The 22,922-nt window shown below is 41.2% G+C and overlaps 1 protein-coding gene across 2 annotated transcripts; it reads right to left on the reverse strand.

The window, feature by feature from the left end:
- Positions 1-7,360: 7,360 nt before the first annotated feature.
- On the reverse strand, positions 7,361-22,731 carry FZD5 (frizzled class receptor 5). 2 transcript variants are annotated; one of them, XM_066576109.1, is made up of 3 exons: positions 22,363-22,731; positions 20,234-21,361; positions 7,361-7,453 (listed from the first exon to the last, which is right to left on the reverse strand). In XM_066576109.1, exons 2-3 carry the CDS (start codon positions 21,220-21,222, stop codon positions 7,435-7,437), a joined length of 1,008 nt encoding a protein of 335 aa, XP_066432206.1. In that variant the 5' UTR covers positions 21,223-21,361; positions 22,363-22,731; the 3' UTR covers positions 7,361-7,434. The 2 variants fall into 2 exon arrangements, with proteins under 2 accessions (XP_066432206.1, XP_066432205.1); XM_066576108.1 differs by lacking the exon at positions 7,361-7,453 and having other exon boundaries at positions 17,658-21,361.
- Positions 22,732-22,922: the final 191 nt, after the last annotated feature.

Here is a 22,922-nt window from a genome sequence, read left to right on the forward strand (position 1 = left end):
CATGAAAATGCATATGAACAATTCCTTGTAACTGTAGGAACTAAATAAATAGTTATACTGAGGAACTGTAATGAAGTCACCACTATGTACACCTTTGTCCACATTAAACAGAAGCGCGCCCCCAATAGCACCCCTTTAAAAAATGAACGGAATCACACATAAGTAAAAAGAATCATGTGGCCCCTTAGTGCTACAGAATGGGAATGAGTATGGAGATATGTGAGAGCTGTCATCGAACCAACAGGATATGTGGAGAAAGTGCCTTAGGAGATAAAACCGTACAAGATCTTATCCGTCACATTAAATATTGCATTTTGTATATTTTTGCAATAAATCCAAATGAACTCATCCCACAGCACATATATAGAATAATACTTGACAATCGGGGCCAACGGGCATGAGCGTGTACTCCAACATTATATGATGATAAAAGCTTTAAAGGGCACAAAAGATGCCATGCATAGAACAATACGTGACCTCCAAACACAAGTGTGGTTAAGAATGAGATATATGGTACAAGCGTATACTCTAAAACCGTAACAATGATAGTATAGGGTCTCCAAGATACCTAACAGTAAGTCTAAACAGCGGCGTATGAACCGCAAAATGATTGGTATAACCATGAATATTTCCGTTACCTCGTAGCTGTGAAGAACCTTATCAAACCTTTACAGTGGGCACTGCTGATTTAGAAGCGTAGATGTATATTACTCCTTAAACTCAATCAAAAGGACTGAATGTTTTAAGATTTGGAATCCAAAAGGCTTCCTTTTTTAATATGCGGTACCTCAGGTTGCTGCCCTAAACTTGTTGCCTCACTTTTTCCATATCAAATATCTAAGACAGAACAGATCTATCACAATGATCATTTTCTGATAGGGTGCTGTTGGGTGCGCTTCTATTCAATGTGGACAAAGGCGTACATAGTGGTGGCTTCATTACAGTTTTCATTTGTATAACTATTTGGCTTCCTGAGTTGTAAGGAATTGTTCATATGCATTTTTATTTATGTAAGCGTGCGCCATTGCGTGCGCTTCCACATGTACTTCAGCCTGCTGTTGCCATTGGTGCACAAGAGCGCTTAGTAGATCTTCGTTTCCCACTCTGCACATGCGCCGCTCACCTATAAAGTGCATGCGCTTCTGCCAAATGTGTATATCATTAAAAAAAAAACTGGTGGCTCGACACAACACTCCACTCGGCACACTATTAAATTGAAGGATTATGTGTAAGGGCCCATGTAGACACAACGATTATCGTTTAAAATTCGCTCAAAAGACATCTTTTGAGCGATAATTGTTGTGTGCATTTACACGGCAAGAGGATCGCTCAAACGGTAGTTTGAGTGACAGTTTTGAGCGTTCACTTTGCATAAGTGTATAAATGAAGACTCACGCTGTATGCAGAAGACAAGCAGGACCGCTATCTTCTGCATACAGCTGTTGTCTTCTAGGAGCGCTCAGCTGATGTACAGCTGAGCACTCCAAGCGGGGTATGCAGAAGACAGCTGGCGCGCTGTCTTCTGCATGCTCCTCCTGTGTTCATGGAGCGCTCAGCTGGTATACAGCTAAGCGCTCAGAGCAGGGTATGCAGAACACAGCTGGAGTGCTGTCTTCTGCATACTTCTGCTGTGGTCTCGGAATGCTCAGCTGGAATACAGCTGAGAGCTCCGAGTAGGGTATACATAAGACAACTGGAGCGCTGTCTTCTTCATACTCCAGCTGTGTTCGCCGAGCGGGATACCAGTGGAAACAATAGTATCCCTCTGATAAGACTCATCCTTATCTTTTTCAGCTTGTTGAAAGACAACGATGAGCAAATCATTAGCAAAAACTGCACGATGGCCGCCCTTTTAGACCCAACGATTCTTGCTCAAAAGACTGCTTTAAGCGAATTTTGAGCGAGAATCGTTGGGTCTAAATGTGCCTTTTTATTCTCCTTTAATTTGGATAAATAAACAGCCAGCATAGGAAAATGCATTTGGGGGCAAACCCCTAAAACTAGACAAGTGATTAGGGATAAAAATTTAAGTGAAGGCAAAAAATGAATAGGAAGAAATAAATCTATAAACCACACAGGTGAGGTACCAAAACGGAAAGGTAAAATTACATAAAATAAGAACAATGTTTGTAATAAAACAGTAATGACAATAGTAAAAAGTATATTAGACAAAGGTATACAAAACACAACTGCGGTACAAACAATAAAAACCTCCCCAAACCAAATATAAACTCAAACATGAATAGAAAATTTTGATATAGTATCCGAAAAAAGTAGCCGGGTAAAGGTAGAACCAAAGCTTAAAGGCCCATTTACACGCAACGATTATTGCTCAAAATGCGTTCCAACGGCCGAATTTGAGTGATAGTCGTTACATGTAAACGCGGGTATTAGGAGCTTTTCGTTTGAACGATGATTTTAAGGTAAACTCAAAATCCATCATGCAGCTGCTGGAGATAATGCAAACACATTTCTCTCTCAGGAGACCGCAGGCTGTTATCTCTGTTCTATGGCCCTTCCCTCCTCTCTGGGCCACTCACAACCATACTGGTTTTGCTCCACCCTTTTTTTTTTCTATTCTGCATGTAAATGTGTATATCGGCACATTTGGTGACCATTTTATTATCGTTTTCATATGAATCATTACATTTGCTGGGTACTAAAGGCTTGTTCATTATACGTGTGTGCTGCTGTGTGCGCTTCTGCTTGTTGGAGTTGGAGTTGCACAATGGAGCCCCACAAACCCCCACTTGTTGAATAGTTTGATACATTTAGAAATTTGACCTCATATCATGTGATTAGGTAAATGGGTGTGTTTTGCCTGACCTTCTGGGTGGCAACGAGTAGTTTCAGGTGTTATTTTGCTCTTAAATATTTAGTATTTCAGTTTTTAATTCATTTGCTCTGATGAAGGGTGCCAAATGGCATCGGAAACGTGTCAAACAGAATAATGGCACCATGGCGCCATTGTATAATGGCAGAAAGTGAAAGCCCCCTAGGAAACCCTGAATCCAAAATTGGATTGCAAAGGGTTAAAGTGTGTGTACATTTTTTGACACTACCTGTAGATTTTGTAAATTCATCACTGGGTTCCTTCTATTTTACTTATTTTGCCCCGTTTTGTCTTTGGAAAACTTTTCTCACTTCATAGGACAGTTTTTAATAATATAAGCATGATTTTAAAACCAATCACAGAAAATGGCCGTTACTTACTGAGTGAGGAGTGCATATAGATGCATCCTCTCACCATGCAGGTAGCTGACTACCAAATGGAGGAGCCAATAACACTTGTGAGGGCACCGATAAGACAACCACTCACACTGCCTCCTGATAATGAGGGGGGTGGATGCTTGGTGTACACTCCCACACATAGTGAATACAGGGTGCCAGACCATTCTGATATATGTAGTTCACCATGCAGACCAGCAACCTATCAATGACGCCATGATAATTCAGCGGGTTGCCCTGCATTTCCATCAGTGAACCACATTGGTACTGCCACCCTGGGCTCCCCCTGGAGTCTTAATGCCGCACTGCATGTGAATGATAGATAATAAATGCAAGGCATTGGTTGGATGTTGGCCAAGATACATGAGCCCAGTAACCACTTCACGGTTCCTTGCATTGTAGTGGGTCCCTACACTAATATAAATGCATCACAGAAGGGGAAATAAAAAAATTAAAAACAATCACAGAAAATGGCCGTTACTTACTGGGTGAGGAGTGCATATAGATGCATCCTCCTCTCACCATGCAGGTAGCTGACTACCAAATGGAGGAGCCAATAACACCTGTGCAGGACACCGATAAGACAACCACTCACACTGCCTTTTGATAATAAGGGGGCGACCGCGACCACAAATGGACCATTTCCTTTCAAACTATTCTGAAGTGGTAGACGTTTAGGGATAATATCACTTATACCTGATTAGTACCATATTTATAATGACAAATTACATAATCATAGTGGTTTACTACTTGAATGTGTTTGGAGGAATCTCCTGTTGTGAGGCTGTAAGACTCATGCATTAGCTTCAACATGTTCTGCTCATATTAGACGCCTACAATGACTCGAGTGCAGATCAAGTGGATTTAGGTGGGTTAGAGACGTGACCCGAAAATACACTCATTATCTAAAAAAATCCATCCCCAAGAAGTAGTTGTCGGATTCAAATGAAACTTTCTCTGTGTGATTGTCTCACTATAGTAAAAAGATCCCCGCGCTCCAGAGTACAGAGTGAAGCAGCCATATACCCATATCACATAGGGTAAAGGTTTTTAATGCAACACGTTTCGCCCACTTCCATTTGCCTTTTTTAGCAAATAGGACCTTATATATTTTACTATAGTGAGTGGATCTTTCTTGGCCTTGAGTGGGTTACATTCCCCAAGACGTCTCTCCAAGAAGCTGGATTGTGAGTCAGGGGTTTATATTCAAGGAGATCGTGGATTTGGGTCCCGGTGGTTTCTCTAACCAGAGAAGTCCACCAGGCACCAGGTGAGTGCACAACATTCATTCACTCTAGGCTGTCCATTGTGGCTGCTTTATGTTTTTTCGTCAATGAGGCGCTTATCTAATATGTTGATATAAGTAAGTGATTATAATATCAGATCAAATAGGGAATTTATTGCCGAAAACTGAACCCCTGAAAGGAAGGCTCCGGTATAGTGTTGTACCGCCTCTAGCTGGGATAGAAGATGTGATACCGGCAGGCATGGAGGCTCTAGTACCCTGTTGTTCTGCCTCTAGCTTGGGTACAAGATGTGATACAAGGGCATGGAGGCTTTAGTACCCTGTTGTACCGCCTCTAGCTTGGATACAACATGAGATATGGATGGGCATGGAGGCTCTAATATTCTGTTGTATTGACTCTAGCTTGGATACAAGAAGTGATACAGGTGGGCATGGAGGCTCTAGTACCCTGTTGTACTGCCTCTAGCTTGGATACAAGATGAGATATGGGTGGGCATGGAGGCTCTAATACCCTGTTGTATTGACTCTAGCTTGGATACAAGATGTGATACGGGCAGGCATGGAGGCTCTAGTACCCTGTTGTACTGCCTCTAGCTTGGGTACAATATGTGATACAGGGGCATGGAGGCTCTAGTACCCAGTTGTACTGCCTCTAGCTTGGATACAAGATGAGATATGGGTGGGCATGGAGGCTCTAATATCCTGTTGTATTGACTCTAGCTTGGATACAAGATGTGATACGGGCGGGCATGGAGGCTCTAGTACCCTGTTTGTACTGCCTTTAGCTTGGGTACAAGATGTGATACAGGGGCATGGAGGTTCTAGTACCCTGTTTGTACTGCCTCTAGCTTGCATACAAGATGTGATACAGGTGGGCATGTATATAAGATGAAATATATGGCGACGTGAAACTAATGGTTAGGCAGACAGCCTACCTCACAGATGTTAATGTACATCTACTATTGAGTAAAGCCTCTGCAATACATGGACAAATGTAGCAACCTTTCTAGCTTCTTGGCTACCTAAGAGCTGAACCTTCAAGAGCTTGGTAAAGTTAGGCCGGGTTCACATCTGCTTTGGAACCTCTGTTTGGAGGTGCGGTAGCCCATCTGCACAGAATACCGGAAGAAATAACGCTGCATGTAGTACTTTTTCTTCCAGTAAAATGCTGAACAGCTGAGTAGAAACCAAATAGACCCCATTATACTCAATGGGGGTCTGTTCGGCCAAAGGATTCCCCTTGACTGCAGCTTGAATGGAGGAGGAAAATGTAACCTCCGATGCAGTTGTGAAAGCAGTCTTAGAAAAGTCATTATACAAAACTATACCTGATAGCTGAAATTTTAATGCTATGCCTTATTCAATAGTAGTTGATCCCAAGATGAACTTGTGTGTTAAAGACTTTGTTCATTCCAGTATGATAGTTCTGTTCTCTAGTAGCTGACAGGCTCAAAAGTGTAGGAGAGTCCTTGTAACCGTATATCAAGTGCAAAAGTTAAAAGCAAATCGCAGACGACATTTCGTAGGTCTTTATCAAGGTCTAACAACGTTTCAACCTCCTCAGTCTTTATCAAGTATGTGAAGGAGGAATATAGATTTACTTTTAATTTGTGCACCTGACATACTATTGCAGGACTTTTCTTTATGGCGATGGATCTGTAAATTCCAGATCCTGGTGGCTTTGTATGGGGTGTCCCATCATGTGGTGTACTAGATGCACTGTTCACTGTGATCTTTCTTGGATTGAGCAGGCTCAAAAGTGTAATCTGTAATACTATTCAACCTGGTTGGGTTTTTTAAACACAACAGAAACTTGACAGACCCATTCTAAGTTTACGAGATTGTAGCAGGCTGTGACAAATTTGAGGAACCCAGGGACTCAACAGGTTATTGCAGCACATATCAAACTGGGATGGATAAAGAATCCCATCAAATAAAAGGAATGTGTGCCTTCCTTGACACGGTCAGTAGTACAGATATGCAGGTATAGTCCTATTTCCCACATCTCCACCTACACCATAAGCTGTCTTTCTTTCCCACTGTCTGCCCCAAGTGTCCATTTACATACATCAGGACCACACTGTACATACCATAATGCAGTCCTTCCTCACATGTAGCAAATCTACCCTTGCAGAGGGATGCAATAAATCGTATCTAATATAAGAAAGACTACATACTTTTTCTTGCACAAGTCTCTGAGCACTTTGCCTCACCTTAGGAGGATGAATAAATGAGAGCCTTTACTTGGAGGTTCTCAATAAAGGGCTCTCATTTAGCCCAACTCACCCATCAGATCTCTTCCAACTATTTATAGACCTCAATAGACTAGTTAAGAATCTAACGATCAGTCATTTTTCTATCCCAAAAATAGAGAATATTCAGAAACCAGAGGATAACTCCCCCTCCACACCAAGGACTACACCCATGATATAATATTCAATCCCATAAAAACTGATCTTAAGGCCAAAAGCATTTTTTACCCAACTGAGGAAAAGGGGCCTTTTATTGAAAAGTTCTTGATGACTTTCATGAGCTGTCTGAGCAAGGAAGAACCCAAACGACAAATCTCGATAAAATCCAGACTTCCACACTGAAACAACTTGCCAGCAATGGTGACATTGTTATAAAAAAAAACGCTGACAAGGGAGGGGCTATCATCATCCGCGATAGAGAGTATTACGAATTGGAAGCAAATAAAATCCTAGGAGACAAGCGGTACTATAAGAAATTGTCCACAGATCCAACAAAAGATATAAAGGGTGCACTCTACCAACTTGTAGAAGAAGCATTCTCCAACAATTGTTTGTCGTTTGTCAAAAAACTGCATAACAAAATCCCGAGGTACCATATTTTACTTCCTCCCTAAAGTCCACAAAAGCATCACTCACCCATCCGGCCGACCAATGATCTCCGGGATCGACTCAATAACCAGTGGCCTGTCTGCATACATAGACCAACATTTACAAAGACACAGCATACCTGAAAGACAGCAATCATCTTTTTGAAATCCTGAAAGATTTTACTTGGAAAGATACATATATTCTGGCCACTTTTGATATTACTGCTTTATACGCTGACATCCCACATATGCAAGCTGTAAATTCCTTTCTCGATACAGATCCACTCATGCCATAATACCATCAAAAACTTTTTATTTTCAAATCCATTCACTTCATTCTACACAATAATTTTCATATATGATAAAAACTTCTATTTGCAGACACGAGGAACTGTGATGGGGGCAAAATTTGCCCCATCGTATGCGAACCTTTATATGGGTGCTTTCGAGGCCAGGGTAAGAGATCCTCATATTACACGCTACTGCAGATTTATTGACTATATTCCTATAGTGTCGCATGGCTCAGAAACTGAGCTTGCCACTTTTGCTGAAAATCTCAACAGTAACAACTGGGCATTGAATCTCACAGGAACCTCGAGTAAAGAGAAAAGCGTCTTTTTGGATCTAGAAATCTCATTCAAAACAACACAGTGATGACGAAAATATACTTCAAGAAGGTCGATTCGCACCGCTATTTGAATTTTGAAAGCTGCCATGTGAAAAAATGGAAGTCGAACATTCCCTTTGGACAGTTCAAAAGGATATGACGCAATTGTACTAGGGTTGAAGATTTTGAAGAGCAATCCAAGATCCTGGTAGATCGTTTTGAGAAAAAAGGGTACCCGAAATCCCTAATCGAATCAGCCTATGAGAAAGTTCTGACACAACCGAGAGATTTTAACCCCCAAAAGTTAGTTAAAAAGAAATTTGACTCAAGAAATATCTTTATGGACAAGTATGGCTCCCAGCAAGGGCCCATAAAGAGAATATTGAATAAACATTGGAGTATTCTAAAAGGAGGCCCCTTTTTTTACAGACAAAATTCCGGATAAGCCTAACTTTGTATTTCATAAAGACGAAATCTGAAGAACATGGTAGCCCCATCTCGTCCAAAATTCCAAGCCCCTCCCATTACATCCATCTCATCTACATATATCCCTCAGGGGATTTACAAATGTGGGATAAAAAAATGCAATTGCTGTGATAATATCCAGTTCGGCAAAAAAGAGATGGATCTTGGAAGAGGGAAAAGATTCCCAATAAAACAGCATCTTACTTGTGGCACAACCTATTTAATTTATCTCATCGAATGCCCATGTAACCTAAAATATATAGGGCGTACAACTAGTGCCCTCCGGATATGAGGGAACCAGCATAGATATAATATAAAAAGTGGCTATGTCCAACACAGTGTATCGAAACATTTCCTGCATCATCATAACAAAGACTCCTCAGGAATGCGGATAACCCCTGTGGAAAAAATTACACCGGAAATCAAATAGGAAATGTTTTGGATTTTCTGATTTAACACCTTAAATCCTGGAGGGCTTAACGAGGTCCTTTGAGAAAATTTGAAGCTGTACTAAAAATTATCTTTAGAACTATAATTTTGATACTGGTCCAATACCTCCTTTATTCAGAAAAAGGTAATATCCTCCAAGATGGGGTGCCTACTGAAAATGATAAAATCAGAAAATTGCAGAAATTATAACTAAAAAAACTTTTATTCTTATTTTTAGTTCTAGTAACTCCTTGATGATTATACACCAGTTCTTTTCTACCCTTTTCCCTCCCTTTCTAATTGAGGTTTGTCCTTAAACCATTTAATCCTATTGTGGAGTTCCCTTCCTGTCTTGGAACGCACAACCATTGAATTTGATACGCAAAAAGACATCACATCCGGTGACGTGCCCCCCCTCTGACCTCTCACGAGATCGCAGAGCCGCCTGGCGTACCAGCGCCATTTTGCTGAGCTATATAGAAGGCTTCTACATCAGAGCTCCTCACCCCAGGGTAAGCACCCCAACGTTTAGGATTTCAATGACACTTTATTGCTATGGCAGCTTACGCTTCTCCTATTCACTGACACATCATTGGACTGAACTAGAGGTCTGTAGCTCAATAATTTATTGCACAATACCTATTTGTTATCCATTAGGAATATACTTTTTTTTTACTTGTGCATCTCCATAGTTTTGCATTACATTATTTGTTATATGCTCTTTGGTTCTGTAGCTCATTATTTGTGTTTACATCTATTTTGCCTACCTACCACATATAATCTCCGTATAGGTTCCATACTCCTGTTATCTGCATCCACATTATATGATGAATGAGGTCTTCCTCTGATTAGTGGTTCCAATTATTATTCAACAAATGAATACATAGAGATGTGTATTATAACGGATGAATCTATTGTCTTTTAATGCTTGTTTGATCCATCTATGTATTGCTGTCTGTCTGTTTCTATATGCAGTGATGCTGAGGATTGCTTGTTTTGTTTTTTATCCTGTCCCCTCGGCCCTTTCCTTTTGGCACATTGTAAGTATTACTACAACCCCCTGCCTTCTTGTTGGTTTTAATATTTGTACTACCAATGATCAGTTTTGTGCTTGAGAAAGGAGCCTTGGGAGCTCCGAAACGCGTTGCACAATCTTTTACTGTCAAATAACACGGTTTACTTCACCACTGAGGTGTCTTCACTTAAATTGTGAAACATTGATCACGATAGATTTCCCCTCTTGATGTATACCTAGATTATATTATTCGGTGGTACTATAGCTTTCCCTGAGCCCAGGAGTTTTTCTTATTTTTATCTTTTGCACTTAGAGGATGATTTTGGTGTCATTTAATTCTTTAAATCGTTATCACCGCTGTAAAATCCTAAAACTTGAGGCGGGAACATTGAGTGACCCGTCTGACTACGGATGAGCTCAGTTATGGAGATTCAAGCGTTGCTAAGCAACGTTCATAGTCTTGCGATGTTTCCCTCCCCTGAAGCGCTGCTATGAGAGAAGCGAGAGATAGGGACACACACATACAAACACACTACTCAGACAGTGTACAGGGTGCCTGGAAAGCCACAGTCTAACCGCCAGGTCGAAGCTGGATATACTGTACTGCCACATACCGGCTTCTATTGTGACAGCCCCTCCTCTGCCGAGAGATAGAGATAGTTGAGCCACGTGTGGCACAGAGTGTAAGCTCACACCTCCGACCTGAGGGTTGCAAGTTCGATCCCCGCGTGAGTCAGGTAGCCGGCTCAAGGTTGACTCAGCCTTCCATCCTTCCGAGGTCGGTAAAATGAGAACCCAGCTTGGGGGGGGGGTAATAAGTAATAATTACCTGAAAGCGCTGCGGAATAAGTTGGCGCTATACAAATACCAAGATTTAGTTTATTTTTAGTTGTATGTTCTAGACTACTGGACATAGGTCAATGATCCAGCAGTTTATTCTGATTGTCATACTTGGAGTTGAGAATTATTTTTTCCCTAATGGAGCCATTTCTAACCAGCTGTTTTTGTTTTTTTTCTTGAAACACCTTTTCCAGGGTCCTTTCTGTAAGATAATTTAATAACTTGCCCCCTAAGCCAGTTTTGGTTTGTGACCGAGCCTGATTTTTCAAACCTGACGTTTCACTTTGTGGTAATAACTTATTTAATTGATTGTTTTTCGTGACACATTTTACTTTATATCCATGATAAATTTTGGATGGTTTTTTTTTTGCATTTATAGAAAATTTGACATTTTCTGCTTGCAATACATATAGCCATGCCACACAAAATAGTTAATAAAGGACATTTACCATATGGCCACGTTATGTTGTCATAATGTTTTTAACTTTACATTTTAGGAGATAAGCTGACTTCCAAGATAGAGGGGGAGGGCACAGCAGTGCTTTGTCGCTGTGATGATGTCATAGCTAACACATGCCTGGCAACCATGCTGATTGGAATAAGGTAAGGCTTCGATCATAGTGCTTTCCCTGGAGACCAAAGTAGATGTTATATATCCATTATAACCTGAACCCACTAGGCCAATGTAAATTAATTTACAGTTATGTTCCAACTCTGTGCTGGGCCACAAATTGAATTGATTTTAAAATGTTAGCTTTGATAACACAGCAGATTGTGGAGATCTATTCAATCTGAAGCCCTCCTTAGACACCGTTTTCTATAAACGTATGTAGGCTGACAGTAATATTCTTTAAAGGGAGTTTCCAGCCCTTTTAAAAATATTGCTAAGGGCAATGAAATAAAAAAAAAAAAAAAAGTTCCAGTACTCACCTGTCAAATGTTCCACCGAACCCACACAACTGCCCCTGCCACAGACATGTGCCTTTCACTCACTGGCCTCAACGCGAACATGCCATTCATGCACATATGATAGTGGTTTGCCACATAGATAATGAATGGTACAGACCTACTTCCAGGTTCCATTCTCTCTCCTATTCCTTAAACGGAGTGGCTGCATTGGACCAGTAGGACGTTTATCAGGCATGTACTGCTTAGTGTTTTATTGCAGTCCATTCCTTCCCCCGACTAGAAAAATAGCCGACCGACACATTTGTATCTAGATACAGTGTTTCCCCAGGAATAAGCCCTATCATTATCTTTTGGGGAGGCTTGAAATGTAGGGTCCATCCTGAAAATAAGCCTGTGTGTAAAAAAAAAACCCAAACAAACACATTACCTAGCAGGCTTGGTCCCTCCCACCACTCTCCAAAGGTTCACACAATTTTTCACAGTCCTAGCAGCTTGTACATCATCACTTTCTGGTTATGGGTTTCATAAATTCCGCCTCCAGGAAGCGATGGCTGTGATTGGTTCGACTGCTGCGCAGCCAATCAGTCATCGCATTGGTTCATTAAGCGCTGCATTGATGGTCTGGTTCTTCAACCGCTGCTCAATCACAGTTATCGCTTGCGGGATGTAGGATTTATGACTCCCGTAACCAGGAAGTGATGATGTATGATTGGCCGAGGAATGCAAAAAACCATGCGGCCCGCTGGAGAGGGGCGGGAGGGACCTGGACCACGCCTGCTAGGTGAGTAAAAATAAGACATTCCTCGAGAAAAAGACCTAGTGCCTCTTTTGGGGCAAAAATTTATATAAGGCAGGGTCTTACTTTCAGGGAAACACTAACAATATCTCTCGACTACAAGTTTTACTCCTCTAGGCATCATCTTATGAAGGTGCAAATTCCATCAAGTCGAACTCAAGAGAAGACCACAGAATGAAATAACTTTTAGGTTTATTTTCTACAATTAAGAACGGTGGAACAAACAAAAATAGACAACTCTCTGCCTCCCATCATAAATAACTAATCTTTAATACAATTTTCTTTGAATAAATTTCAGACTTTAGCTTTTACACAAAATGAAATACATAGAATTTTATATAAATGAAACAAGGGGACACAAGTGTACAAAAATATGTCCAGGCTGGTTGTTCCCTTTACCGATTGAGGAAGAGGATGGTGTCCTTCGACGTTATTTCAATGTGGTCTTGGGTACCATGTTAGTAAGTGCTTGGGTCTGAGCTTGCTTTGGTGGGAGGTACAAAAAATAAAAATCTGATTCTACCAGTAATATACCAGCGCCAGAGATTATCTTCTTGATATTTAGTAGGGATTGTAGCTTTCTTTCAATGTGAAAATACACTACAATATATAAAAAGTCCAAAGTTTTATAAGGCACTTGTCAATTAGACAGAACCCTATAATATGAGTCCACTTGGTACAAAGTTAGGAGATCTGCATGGTTTTATATTTCACCAGCATGATACCCAATCCTGGTCCATGTGATGCCCAACTGTCTCCAAAACCCGAGACCGTGTTAAACATGATATAGCGGACAATATGGTGAGATGGAAGATGAATATACAAGCACTAGTCACAGACTAAATGGCATTAGAGAACAAACACAGTATATACACACACTTATAAATGACCATAGCTGCAGTACATGGAGGTACAATAGAAGATCACAGGTTCACACATGAGAGATACTAGCAATCTCTAGTAGGCCCAGGCTATAAAATATGCTTGTGTTGGGATTTCCAAAAATTCTCCTCTCTCGGATCTTTTGCTAGTTTTAAGGCACATTGAAACTAATTAATGACCGCAGTATATGAACCTGAGGAAGTGGCCAGTACTATACAGAACAGTATAGCAGAGCTTAACCCAAATACAGCACGAGTATGAAGACCATTGCCTGGGTAGCAGTATATTAAAGCTTTTTAGATTGCTGGTCCTTTAAGAGAACGCCAGGAAAATTTATTTATTTTTGAATATTATATCTATATACAACCCCGGTTACATGGGACTACTGAAGAGCCTGACAGCTGACCCAATGATGAGCGCTCTTGTGCTTTTATACAGGAGGATCATCACTCAGTGAATAGAGAGGGTTCCAGCCTGCCCACCACCATTCACAGTAAAAAGGCCCATTAATAGTGGCCCATTTACACGGAATGATGCTACAGCAGACCAACAATGACTTTTAGGGCTGCATGCAAGATCTAATCAGTGATATATCGCTGATCGGTTTTTCACTGCAGGCATTCACATTCCATGGTTATCATGCAAGCCGCTCCATCTCACAAGCGATTTGCACGATAATTGTGCCATGTAGAAGGGTTTAACAGAGATGAAGAAAACACTCCAATTTAAAAGAAATGTTAAACTGGTTGTACGGTAATAGAACTGGCTGTTGTAAAATAATAGAAAGGTGTACTTTGCTCCCTGCGCCACCATGATCCAGCACTGCAGTACCGCTCTGGTGCCATCATGTGTTTTGACAGCAGTCATCACGGGAAGTGAGTTGACCTCTACAGCCAATCAGAGGCTGTAACATCACCGCTCGTTCTCCTGGCATCAGCACTCACATCCTAAGTGCCATGATGCCAATAGTTTGGGAATGTGACGCTGCAGCGGTCACCTGGCTTCCGGTGACTGCGCTTTTACAATAACTGACGGAACTGCACCACTGGATCGCAGCAGCGGGGTAAGTACAACTGTTTTATTATTTACTACAGTTTTATTAAATGGATGTTGTTCCATAGCCAGACCACCCCTTTAACATCATGAGTTACAAAACAGACAATTATCTCAGCTAAATGATTATTTTTATGTGTTTCATATATGAACAGATATCAGGATTAAGGCCTTATTCACACACTGCAGATTTAGCTAAATCAGGAATTTAAAATGACTGAATCAGGAATTGCTACAAAGAAGAGTACAAGTATAAGGGCTCGGTCAGACGAGTGTGTTTTACACGCTGCTACAGCAGCGTGTAAAACCACGCTTCAATAGCAACCAACAGGTTCCTATGGAATCACTTAGACGCACCCTTTTTAGAAACACAGAATCTGCGCTTCTAAAAAAGAATGTACAACTAGTGCCGACTCACCTGTCAGCTCCGTGGTGCATGTTGTCCAGGGTGCTTACCATAGGCTCCTATGGGAGCCATAGAAGCAGGCTCCCCCCACCACAGACGTGTAAACGGGCTGCTCCGTGGAGCTAGGGGCAGCCCGTTCATGTGCAGAATTCCCTGCATGTCAGCAGTGTGATTCACACATTGCTTAGCAGCATGTAAACCACGCTCGTCTGACCAAGCCCTAAGGGTGCAATTACAGGGGCAAGATTTCTACTTGAGTTCTGTCCAATGGTGAAATGGATTGAACTCACATGGGAAAAGAAGCCATTCATTTGGATTGGTTCATGTACAAGGGATTTTTAGCTCTGACCAATGGCCCGAGTTTGGGGGGAAAAAAAATATAATAATAAATCGCTGCATGTTATATTCTTGTGCAAGCCTCCCACAAGAATAGGAGATGTAATGTGAGATGTCCTGCACATCAAACCTTGCATGGACACTGTCCGTGTGCGATGAAAGTTTCACATGAAAATTTCAGGCACAACTTGCATTGCCTGTGTAAATATACCCTCAAATCTGTAAATTTCTTTTTTTTTGACACACAGTACATGAATTTCTACCTCTCGTCACATTTTACATTATTTATAGTGCAAACCTAGATTTGCATTTTTAGTGCGCTGCTGCTACAGACAGGCAGTCTTTAGTAAATTATCCCATTATGCGTTTCTGCACAATTAAATCATTTCAAAATCACATCTAGTAATATTAGCTGCATGCAAATCAATTGTAGCAACTTTTTGAAATACCCACCATAGTTCCTAAAATTAATCTGAAATTTGGGTCAACAGACAAGGCCCCTCCACCCCACCCCTTCCCATTCAATTCTGACATGAAAGCATCATATACATACAGTATGTATAAAAAGCAGACCGGCAGCTTGTTGCAGTCTATTCATCAATGCTGATGATCTACTGTCTGTTTTGTTCGGTCAACTTAAATTAGCTTCTATTAACCTAACAGAATTTGACACAAAAGCTAAGGTGACATTGTATCAATGGCGTCATACAGGAAATTACCTGACTGCTGCACTTTGCTACACGTTTGGTTTAGTGTCCTGGTATAAACTACAAGTGCAAATGACTACAAATGCCAGTTACCAATTCAGCAAAGAGTAATGGGACAGAAGTCTTCAATATACAAGCGTGATCATCAAAGACTGATGCAAAGGCCACTTTCAGACAAGCATATTTGTAGTCTGTATTCGGTCCATAATATGGAGCCAATATAAATCTACCCATCTACCGTGTTTCCCGAAAATAAGACAGTGTCTTATATTAATTTTTGTTCAAAAAGGTTTAACTTTTTTACATGTATAGCTGCCTGGACACTATTTAAATTGACTTTTTAATTAACTGTTAGCAGGGCTTAATTTTGGAGTAGGGCTTATATTTCAAGCATCCTCAAAAAGCCTGAAAAATCATTTAGCATCTTCAAAAATTCTGGAAAATCATGCTATGTCTTATTTTCAGGGAAACAGGGTATTTACATGGACATCTTTCTCACGACTGTTTTGCAAACGGCGCACATGCTACTTTTGTCCATAATGCATGAAAAATAAATTCATCATCATCTATGGAAAGGGATTAAAACACAGATGCATTGGTCCGGCATTCATTGGTAATATTCTCCAATGGACAAATATAAATCTGTGTAACCCAATGAAGACGCATATAGCGATCAAGTACTTACGCAATTTGTAAAACCTCAGCATTTCAGATCCGTATTCTAATATGCTCATCTAAAACTGGCCAGACAAAAAGGAACAAACATTTGCGGACTTGGGGAAAAAAAAAAAAAATCCTCCAACATGTCAGAATTGTTTTCACGAAGGCATTTTAATTGACAACCTTGATTCCGAAGTCCCTTCATTCATTTTAGCTAACTTTATTAACCATTTTTGCATGCCTCATGCTTTGATAAACTGCATGACAAATCAAACAAAAATGCGATAGAGCTTTCACAATGGGCACTACTTGTTTGCCATTGTCAAACAGAAAAGCACTGAAAAGAGTCTATGCAGCTTATTGAGTTTCCTGGGCAAAGCATATGACAGCAGGAGTGAAGCAGCCGATTCATTAGCCATTTCACATTCTTTATCATGCTATGAACTATGGAGGGCTATTTGTTTTACCTTGTGTCCAATTAGACTAATTCACATGTCCAAGCTTTAGTCATTTGTAGAGTTTTGTGCTTTTGTTTTATGGGCGATGTCGGAGCAAATACAGATAGAAGTCGCCGTGGGCTCAAATAAAAAACTGAAATCAGAAATGATAGTAAAACAGCAGATGCAACAAGATTAACATGGTCTCCAATATCTATTGGAGAAAGTCCGATTACAGGGACATAAGTGGTTCAAAATAAGGCAGAGGCCCGGCCTCACACAGACTAGAACCGCAGATGCGTTAGAAAGGGAATTGGGGAAAAAAAACCATCATCTCCAATCCGACACCAGGATGCTGCTGTATTTATTCTGCGCACCGCCGCTATCCGCGCTCCATGTTGCTGGTCTTACGGCTATACAACACAAAGCAATTGTGAAAACGTGGAATTCGTAAGAACGAGTTTTCAGTGAATACATAAAGAAGGTAGGACGGCTGAATACACAATGGATGGTAAAACAAATACTACAACAGGACACGGTGACCAGTTTTACAGATTACAAGACGTGACAGAACAGACTGTCACGATGCATCACACGGCATGGATGTACTTTTTTCAAGCCTAGACAGTTCACGTTAACCCCTTGACATCTCAGTGGTACACCGATCACAGGAAATCTGAGATTTAGATAGTACGAGGCCACAACTGCAAATAATGTCCACTATTTCTGGTCCTATTTTATGAAGGGACGTTAAAATAAAAAGTGAAGAAAAAAAAAAAAAAAAAAGCCTTTCCAGAAAAAAACAAAAAACCAATGATTATGATAGACCTATGACATAATACTGGCCAAACTAAAAACCTTATAGAACGATGAAGGCACAGCTAGAAACGGCCTAGTACTGGTTGATTCTGAAAGTATCCTGTCGGTGCCCTTATTGCTATTAGCCATATACAAGTTCCTGCCTGTACTAAAAATTCCTATATCATAACAATACCAAAAAATAAAGAGTATTAGGTTGAAATTATTTGGACAAAATGCCAATTTCCATCTTGTTCTACATGGCAGTATCTCTTTAAAGGTATGCATCAGTGACCGGTTTACAGCAGAAAGACACACGCTTAGTAAACAGTTCAAGGTTCTCTTGTTTTGGACATGGGGGAAAGATAAAGCAAGCCACCTCACCACAAGAGAAGAGGACAAGGTAATACGAGCCAGCATTTGTTAAAGGTAAAACACTACCTTTTATCAAACTGAAGTAATTCTCTATTACCCAAAACTCATCCCTTGTATTGGCCATCTTCAAACAGATACTTACATGTTCAAGTAATGCATCTAGAACCTTATTAGTAGGAGATATACATTTTACATATAGGGTGTCCCAAGGAAAAATGTACATGTTTCAATAGTGGTTATCCATGGCCTTTTCTAAAATCCAAGTTGAATGCAATATGTAGCACTACGTTGTCTAGAGAGGTCAGTAGTTGCACAGGACATACATACTCTCCTGTCTATATAAATCTAGTAATAAGGCTTTTAAGCAGATAGTTTTCATGTTGAAGTGGGACACCCTATATATATTTCAGAGATGCAAATCTTGAATAAGTGTTTCATAATGATGTGTGCACAATTGCTTAGATTTATAGATTCTGCACTTCAGGATTCCTGAAAGATCTAGTCTGAACAAAGGGGCTTCTACTGATAGACTCTGAATGCAAACAGCAAGGCTACCCACAATCGTGCATCCAAGAGCCATCATATTGGACACCGCCGTACACATATAAAGTACTCTGCAAAAGTTTTACGCAGGTAATAATGCTGCAAAGCAAGAATCATTTCAAAAATAGAAGATATCTACCAAATTATTTCTGCAGCAGGAGAGCAACTCCAACCATACAGCCAATGTCATTAACAACTATCTTCAGCGTAAAGAACAAGGCGTCCTGGAAGTGATGATACGGCCCCCACAGAGCCCGGATGTCATCGTCATCAAGTCTGTCTGGGATTATATGAAGAGACATGAGGATCTGAGGTTAGCTCTTTAAGAGGTTTGGAATAGCCTCTCTGCAGAGTTGCTTCAAAAACAGTGTGCAAGTATACCTAGCAGCAATTATGCTGTTTTGAAGGGTGGTCACACCAAATATTAATTTGATTTAGATTTCTCTTATTCATTCACTTTGCTAATTGATACATTTTAACACTCCTATTTTTGAAAGGATTCTTACTTTGCACAATTCTTTCTACCCCTGCCTAGAACTTTTGCACAACTGTATGCTCAGTAGACGTGTTCTGAATGCAGAGTGAAGAGAAAGCCGCTGCTGGCCACCTCTGGCCACAGTGTATCGCCTGAGAACAAAGGATCAGGCAGTTGAAATCCAACTGCCTGATTCTTATCACTCATGACATCTGCTGTTGGGTGGGAGAGGCTGGAGGCCACCCTACACATTAGAGGGGTCGCCTGTTCCACCAACAGTGGGTTCGGCCAAACTATATCTGACGTGTATTGCCAGCCTTAAAAGTTATTCAACGTATAGATTGTCAGAGCATGACATAGTAAACAGCAGTAACACAGACAAAAATAAAAAGCCCCATTAGAGTATCGTAGATTAATAAATGCAAGTCAAGATGTTCTGCAGTGCAAGGGGCGTTGTTCAAACGTGAGACATTGGCACTTGCTTGTGGTATAAAGCTGAAGTTGGCAAACCAGTCCTTGTCGTTAGTGCTGTGCTGGCTTCACTGTATGCTAAGGCATTGATAGATTTGCTGCTTCTGCAACATCTACTTAGCAATCTCTTCCAAGAGTCAACAGTTTTTCTAGACCAAATCCACACACCTGAGGTTATACCAACCAACAGACACATAAGGTACTTTAGCATAAAAACCGCATATGCCGGTCTGGATCTCTTTTTGTCCCCGGAACAAGAGCAGTTGTGGGATTTTTCCCAAAATTCCCTGTAGTGCTGTTCATAAATATAACAGGCAACCACTATAGTTGCAGGTACAGTGTACAGTACAGTGAATATACCGATTCTGATCATCAGTTTTTCCAGTTTGTCTGTTTTGGTGCCACCCTGTTTTATAACACTTCTAATTCTGAAGAGTGAAACAAACCCAGCTAATAGAAACATTGTCCCTGTAAACAGGTATACTACCAGTGGGGCCAACACAAAACCACGTAGATTGTCCAGGTTTTGATTACCCACATAGCAGATTCCTGCCACAGGGTCACCATCCACTGAACTTAAAGCAAGGACAGCTATGGATTTGACGCTTGGTATGAGCCATGCAGCCATATGGAAATACTGAGAGTAGCTGGCAATGGCCTCATTGCCCCACTTCATACCAGCGGCCAGAAACCATGTAAAAGACAAGATCACCCACCAGATGGAACTGGCCATTCCAAAGAAGTAGATAAGAAGAAAAACCATTGTGCAGAGGGCTGGTCCCGTTGTCTCATAATGAATGTGGTCTCTGTTGCAAGCAACATGTTCATGACCTACTATAAGTCTGACGATGTAGCCAATGGATACAAAGAGATAACAAGTGGATAAGAAGATGATGGGCCGTTCGGGATACCTAAACCTCTCCATGTCAATCAGAAAGGTGGCCACGGTAGCAAAAGTTGAAACGAAACACAATATAGACCACAACCCTATCCAGAAAGTAGCAAATGTCTTCTCATCCTGAGTGAAGTAGGGCTGGAAACATGGCATGGCACAGTTCGGCACCTGGCCCGTCTTGATTCGGTTATACAGGGGATGGGATTCTTTTGTTATGGAAATGAAAGGCTCTCGGCATTTGCATACCCCTTCACAGTCACTATTTGGTTGCTTCTGACTATGGAGAGGAGTCAAGTGTTTTGGTCCTCTAGGTGGTTGAGTTGGCTTTACAAATAAGGGTGGAAGTGTGGTGGTTTCAGTCCTATTATAATCCATACAGAGGTTTTCTGGGTCTCCGTTCTGTGGAAGTTTGTCACAGTTCATCCTCTCTGGCCAAGCAAACCCATATTGTCTCATCAGTGGAGAACAACCTGCTTTAGCTCGTTCACATACAGATCTGCAGGGTGGAAGAGGTTTCTTGTAGTCAGCCAAGCAAATAGGCGTATACATGCTGCAGAGGAAAAATTTCAAGTCAAGTGAGCATTGAATTTCCACCAAAGGCCAAAACTGATGTACTTCCAAGCCAGCTTCATCTTGAGTGTCGTGGTTAAACTGGTTGGGCATGTAGGTGTAATTATATCCAATACCCTTGCACATTGGTACAGTAATTTCTTGGCAGACAATCGCTTTGGATGCCGCAGACACGGACATTGGTACTTGCAGGATGAACACAAGGCTCACTACAAAGACTCCAGGATTCAGTCCAGCCATGACTTTAATGGGTGAAGGCTGATCCTGGTGTAATTCCCTTTAACAACTGTCTTATGTATTTAAAGTCATATTCAGGTGGCGATATTGTGCGGCTCTTCAGGGGGGCTCACAACTCTACATCGCTTTAGAATAAGGTTTACTAAAGAAGAAAAGGAAAGGCAGTATTAATACAGATATACTAATATATTAAAGGCATATAAGAACATCTGCACAGCAGACAATAAAAAGGCTACAGTTATGTATCAGATAGGAAATACATGACAAGATGGGACAGATAAAAAACAAAAAACAAAAACACCCCAAACACCTCAACATGCAACAGATAGATGGAAAACAGTAGTCAAAAACAAAATATAAGATGTGCTTGTACATGTATTATGTGTACCACTGCAGTAATATAATCATGTGTATGAGGAATACATAATATCTATACTACTGCTACTACTAATGTGTATTTACTCTGCAGTGCTGTGTAATAGGTTAGTGCTAGACCATTGAAATATATATGAGTAATAGTAGTATATACTACGGCTATAAAAAAAAGGAGTGCTACTAGTATATATTGCACCTATAAAGCGTGCTACTAGTATATACTTCTGCTATAAAAAAGTGCTACTAGTATATACTACTGCTATAAAAAAGTGCTACTAGTTTATACTTCTGTATATAGTATTGCAATAAAGAGTGCTACAAGTATATGCTACAGTATGTAGTACTGCTGTAGAGTGCTACTAGTATATACTACTGCTATAAAGAGTGTTACAAGAATAGAACTGTACAAAGTATTGTATAAAAAGTGCTACCAGTATACACTACTGTATATAGTGTTGCTATAAAGAGTGCTACCAGTATATACTACTGGATATAGTTCTGCTATAAGGAGTGCTACCAGTATATACTACTGTAATAGTGCTGCTATAAAGGGTGCTACCAGTATATAGTTCTGCTATAAGGAGTGCTACCAGTATATACTACTGGATATAGTTCTGCTATAAAGAGTGCTACCGGTATATACTACTGTATATAGTTCTGCTATAGAGCGCGCTACTAGAGTGGTACAGTATAGTGATACTGGTAAGAGTCCCCCCAGCTGTCCTGCAGTATACAGGCTGTATACAGGTGACATGAGGTACAGTATACCTTGCGGTGCTCCCGGTGGTCGGCAGCCCGCAGCCATGTGCCGATCATGGACAAAGCCTGCAGCAGGTCTCCTTTTAAAGCATCAGAGAGTGAAGAAGTGAAGTTTGCGGCTGTCAGCGGAGGTCCGCGCTGCTCCCGGCGCTCCTCTCCACATACATGAAGTTGTCGGTGCGGACACAAGTCAGCTCGCTCCGCCACCGCCCGCCCGCCGGTCACCATCTCACTTCGGTGTAGTTAGGGTGAAGCCCCCTGTCCGGTACCGCACGGCCGCAGACACTTGTGCACCAATAGTCCATGGACGGAGAGCTGGGCGCCCGCGGGCTGCTCACTACCGGATGCTTCCAGCTGCACTACTGCGCTCACCGGGGACAGCTCCGCCGCCCGCACTTCTCTGATCCGTCTACCTGTGCTCGGTAGTGATCTACTCAGACACACCCATTTGTCAGTGGGACCCCGCCCTCTGCTGCTGATTGGCCGGTTACTGCTCCTTGCTCCTCCCTCTCCGCCCTTCTCACTGCTTCTTGGTGAGAACGGAGATTGCAGTGCGGCTGATCCGGCGG

Source organism: Eleutherodactylus coqui, chromosome 8 (assembly GCF_035609145.1).
Source record: "Eleutherodactylus coqui strain aEleCoq1 chromosome 8, aEleCoq1.hap1, whole genome shotgun sequence".
NCBI lineage: Eukaryota > Metazoa > Chordata > Amphibia > Anura > Eleutherodactylidae > Eleutherodactylus > Eleutherodactylus coqui.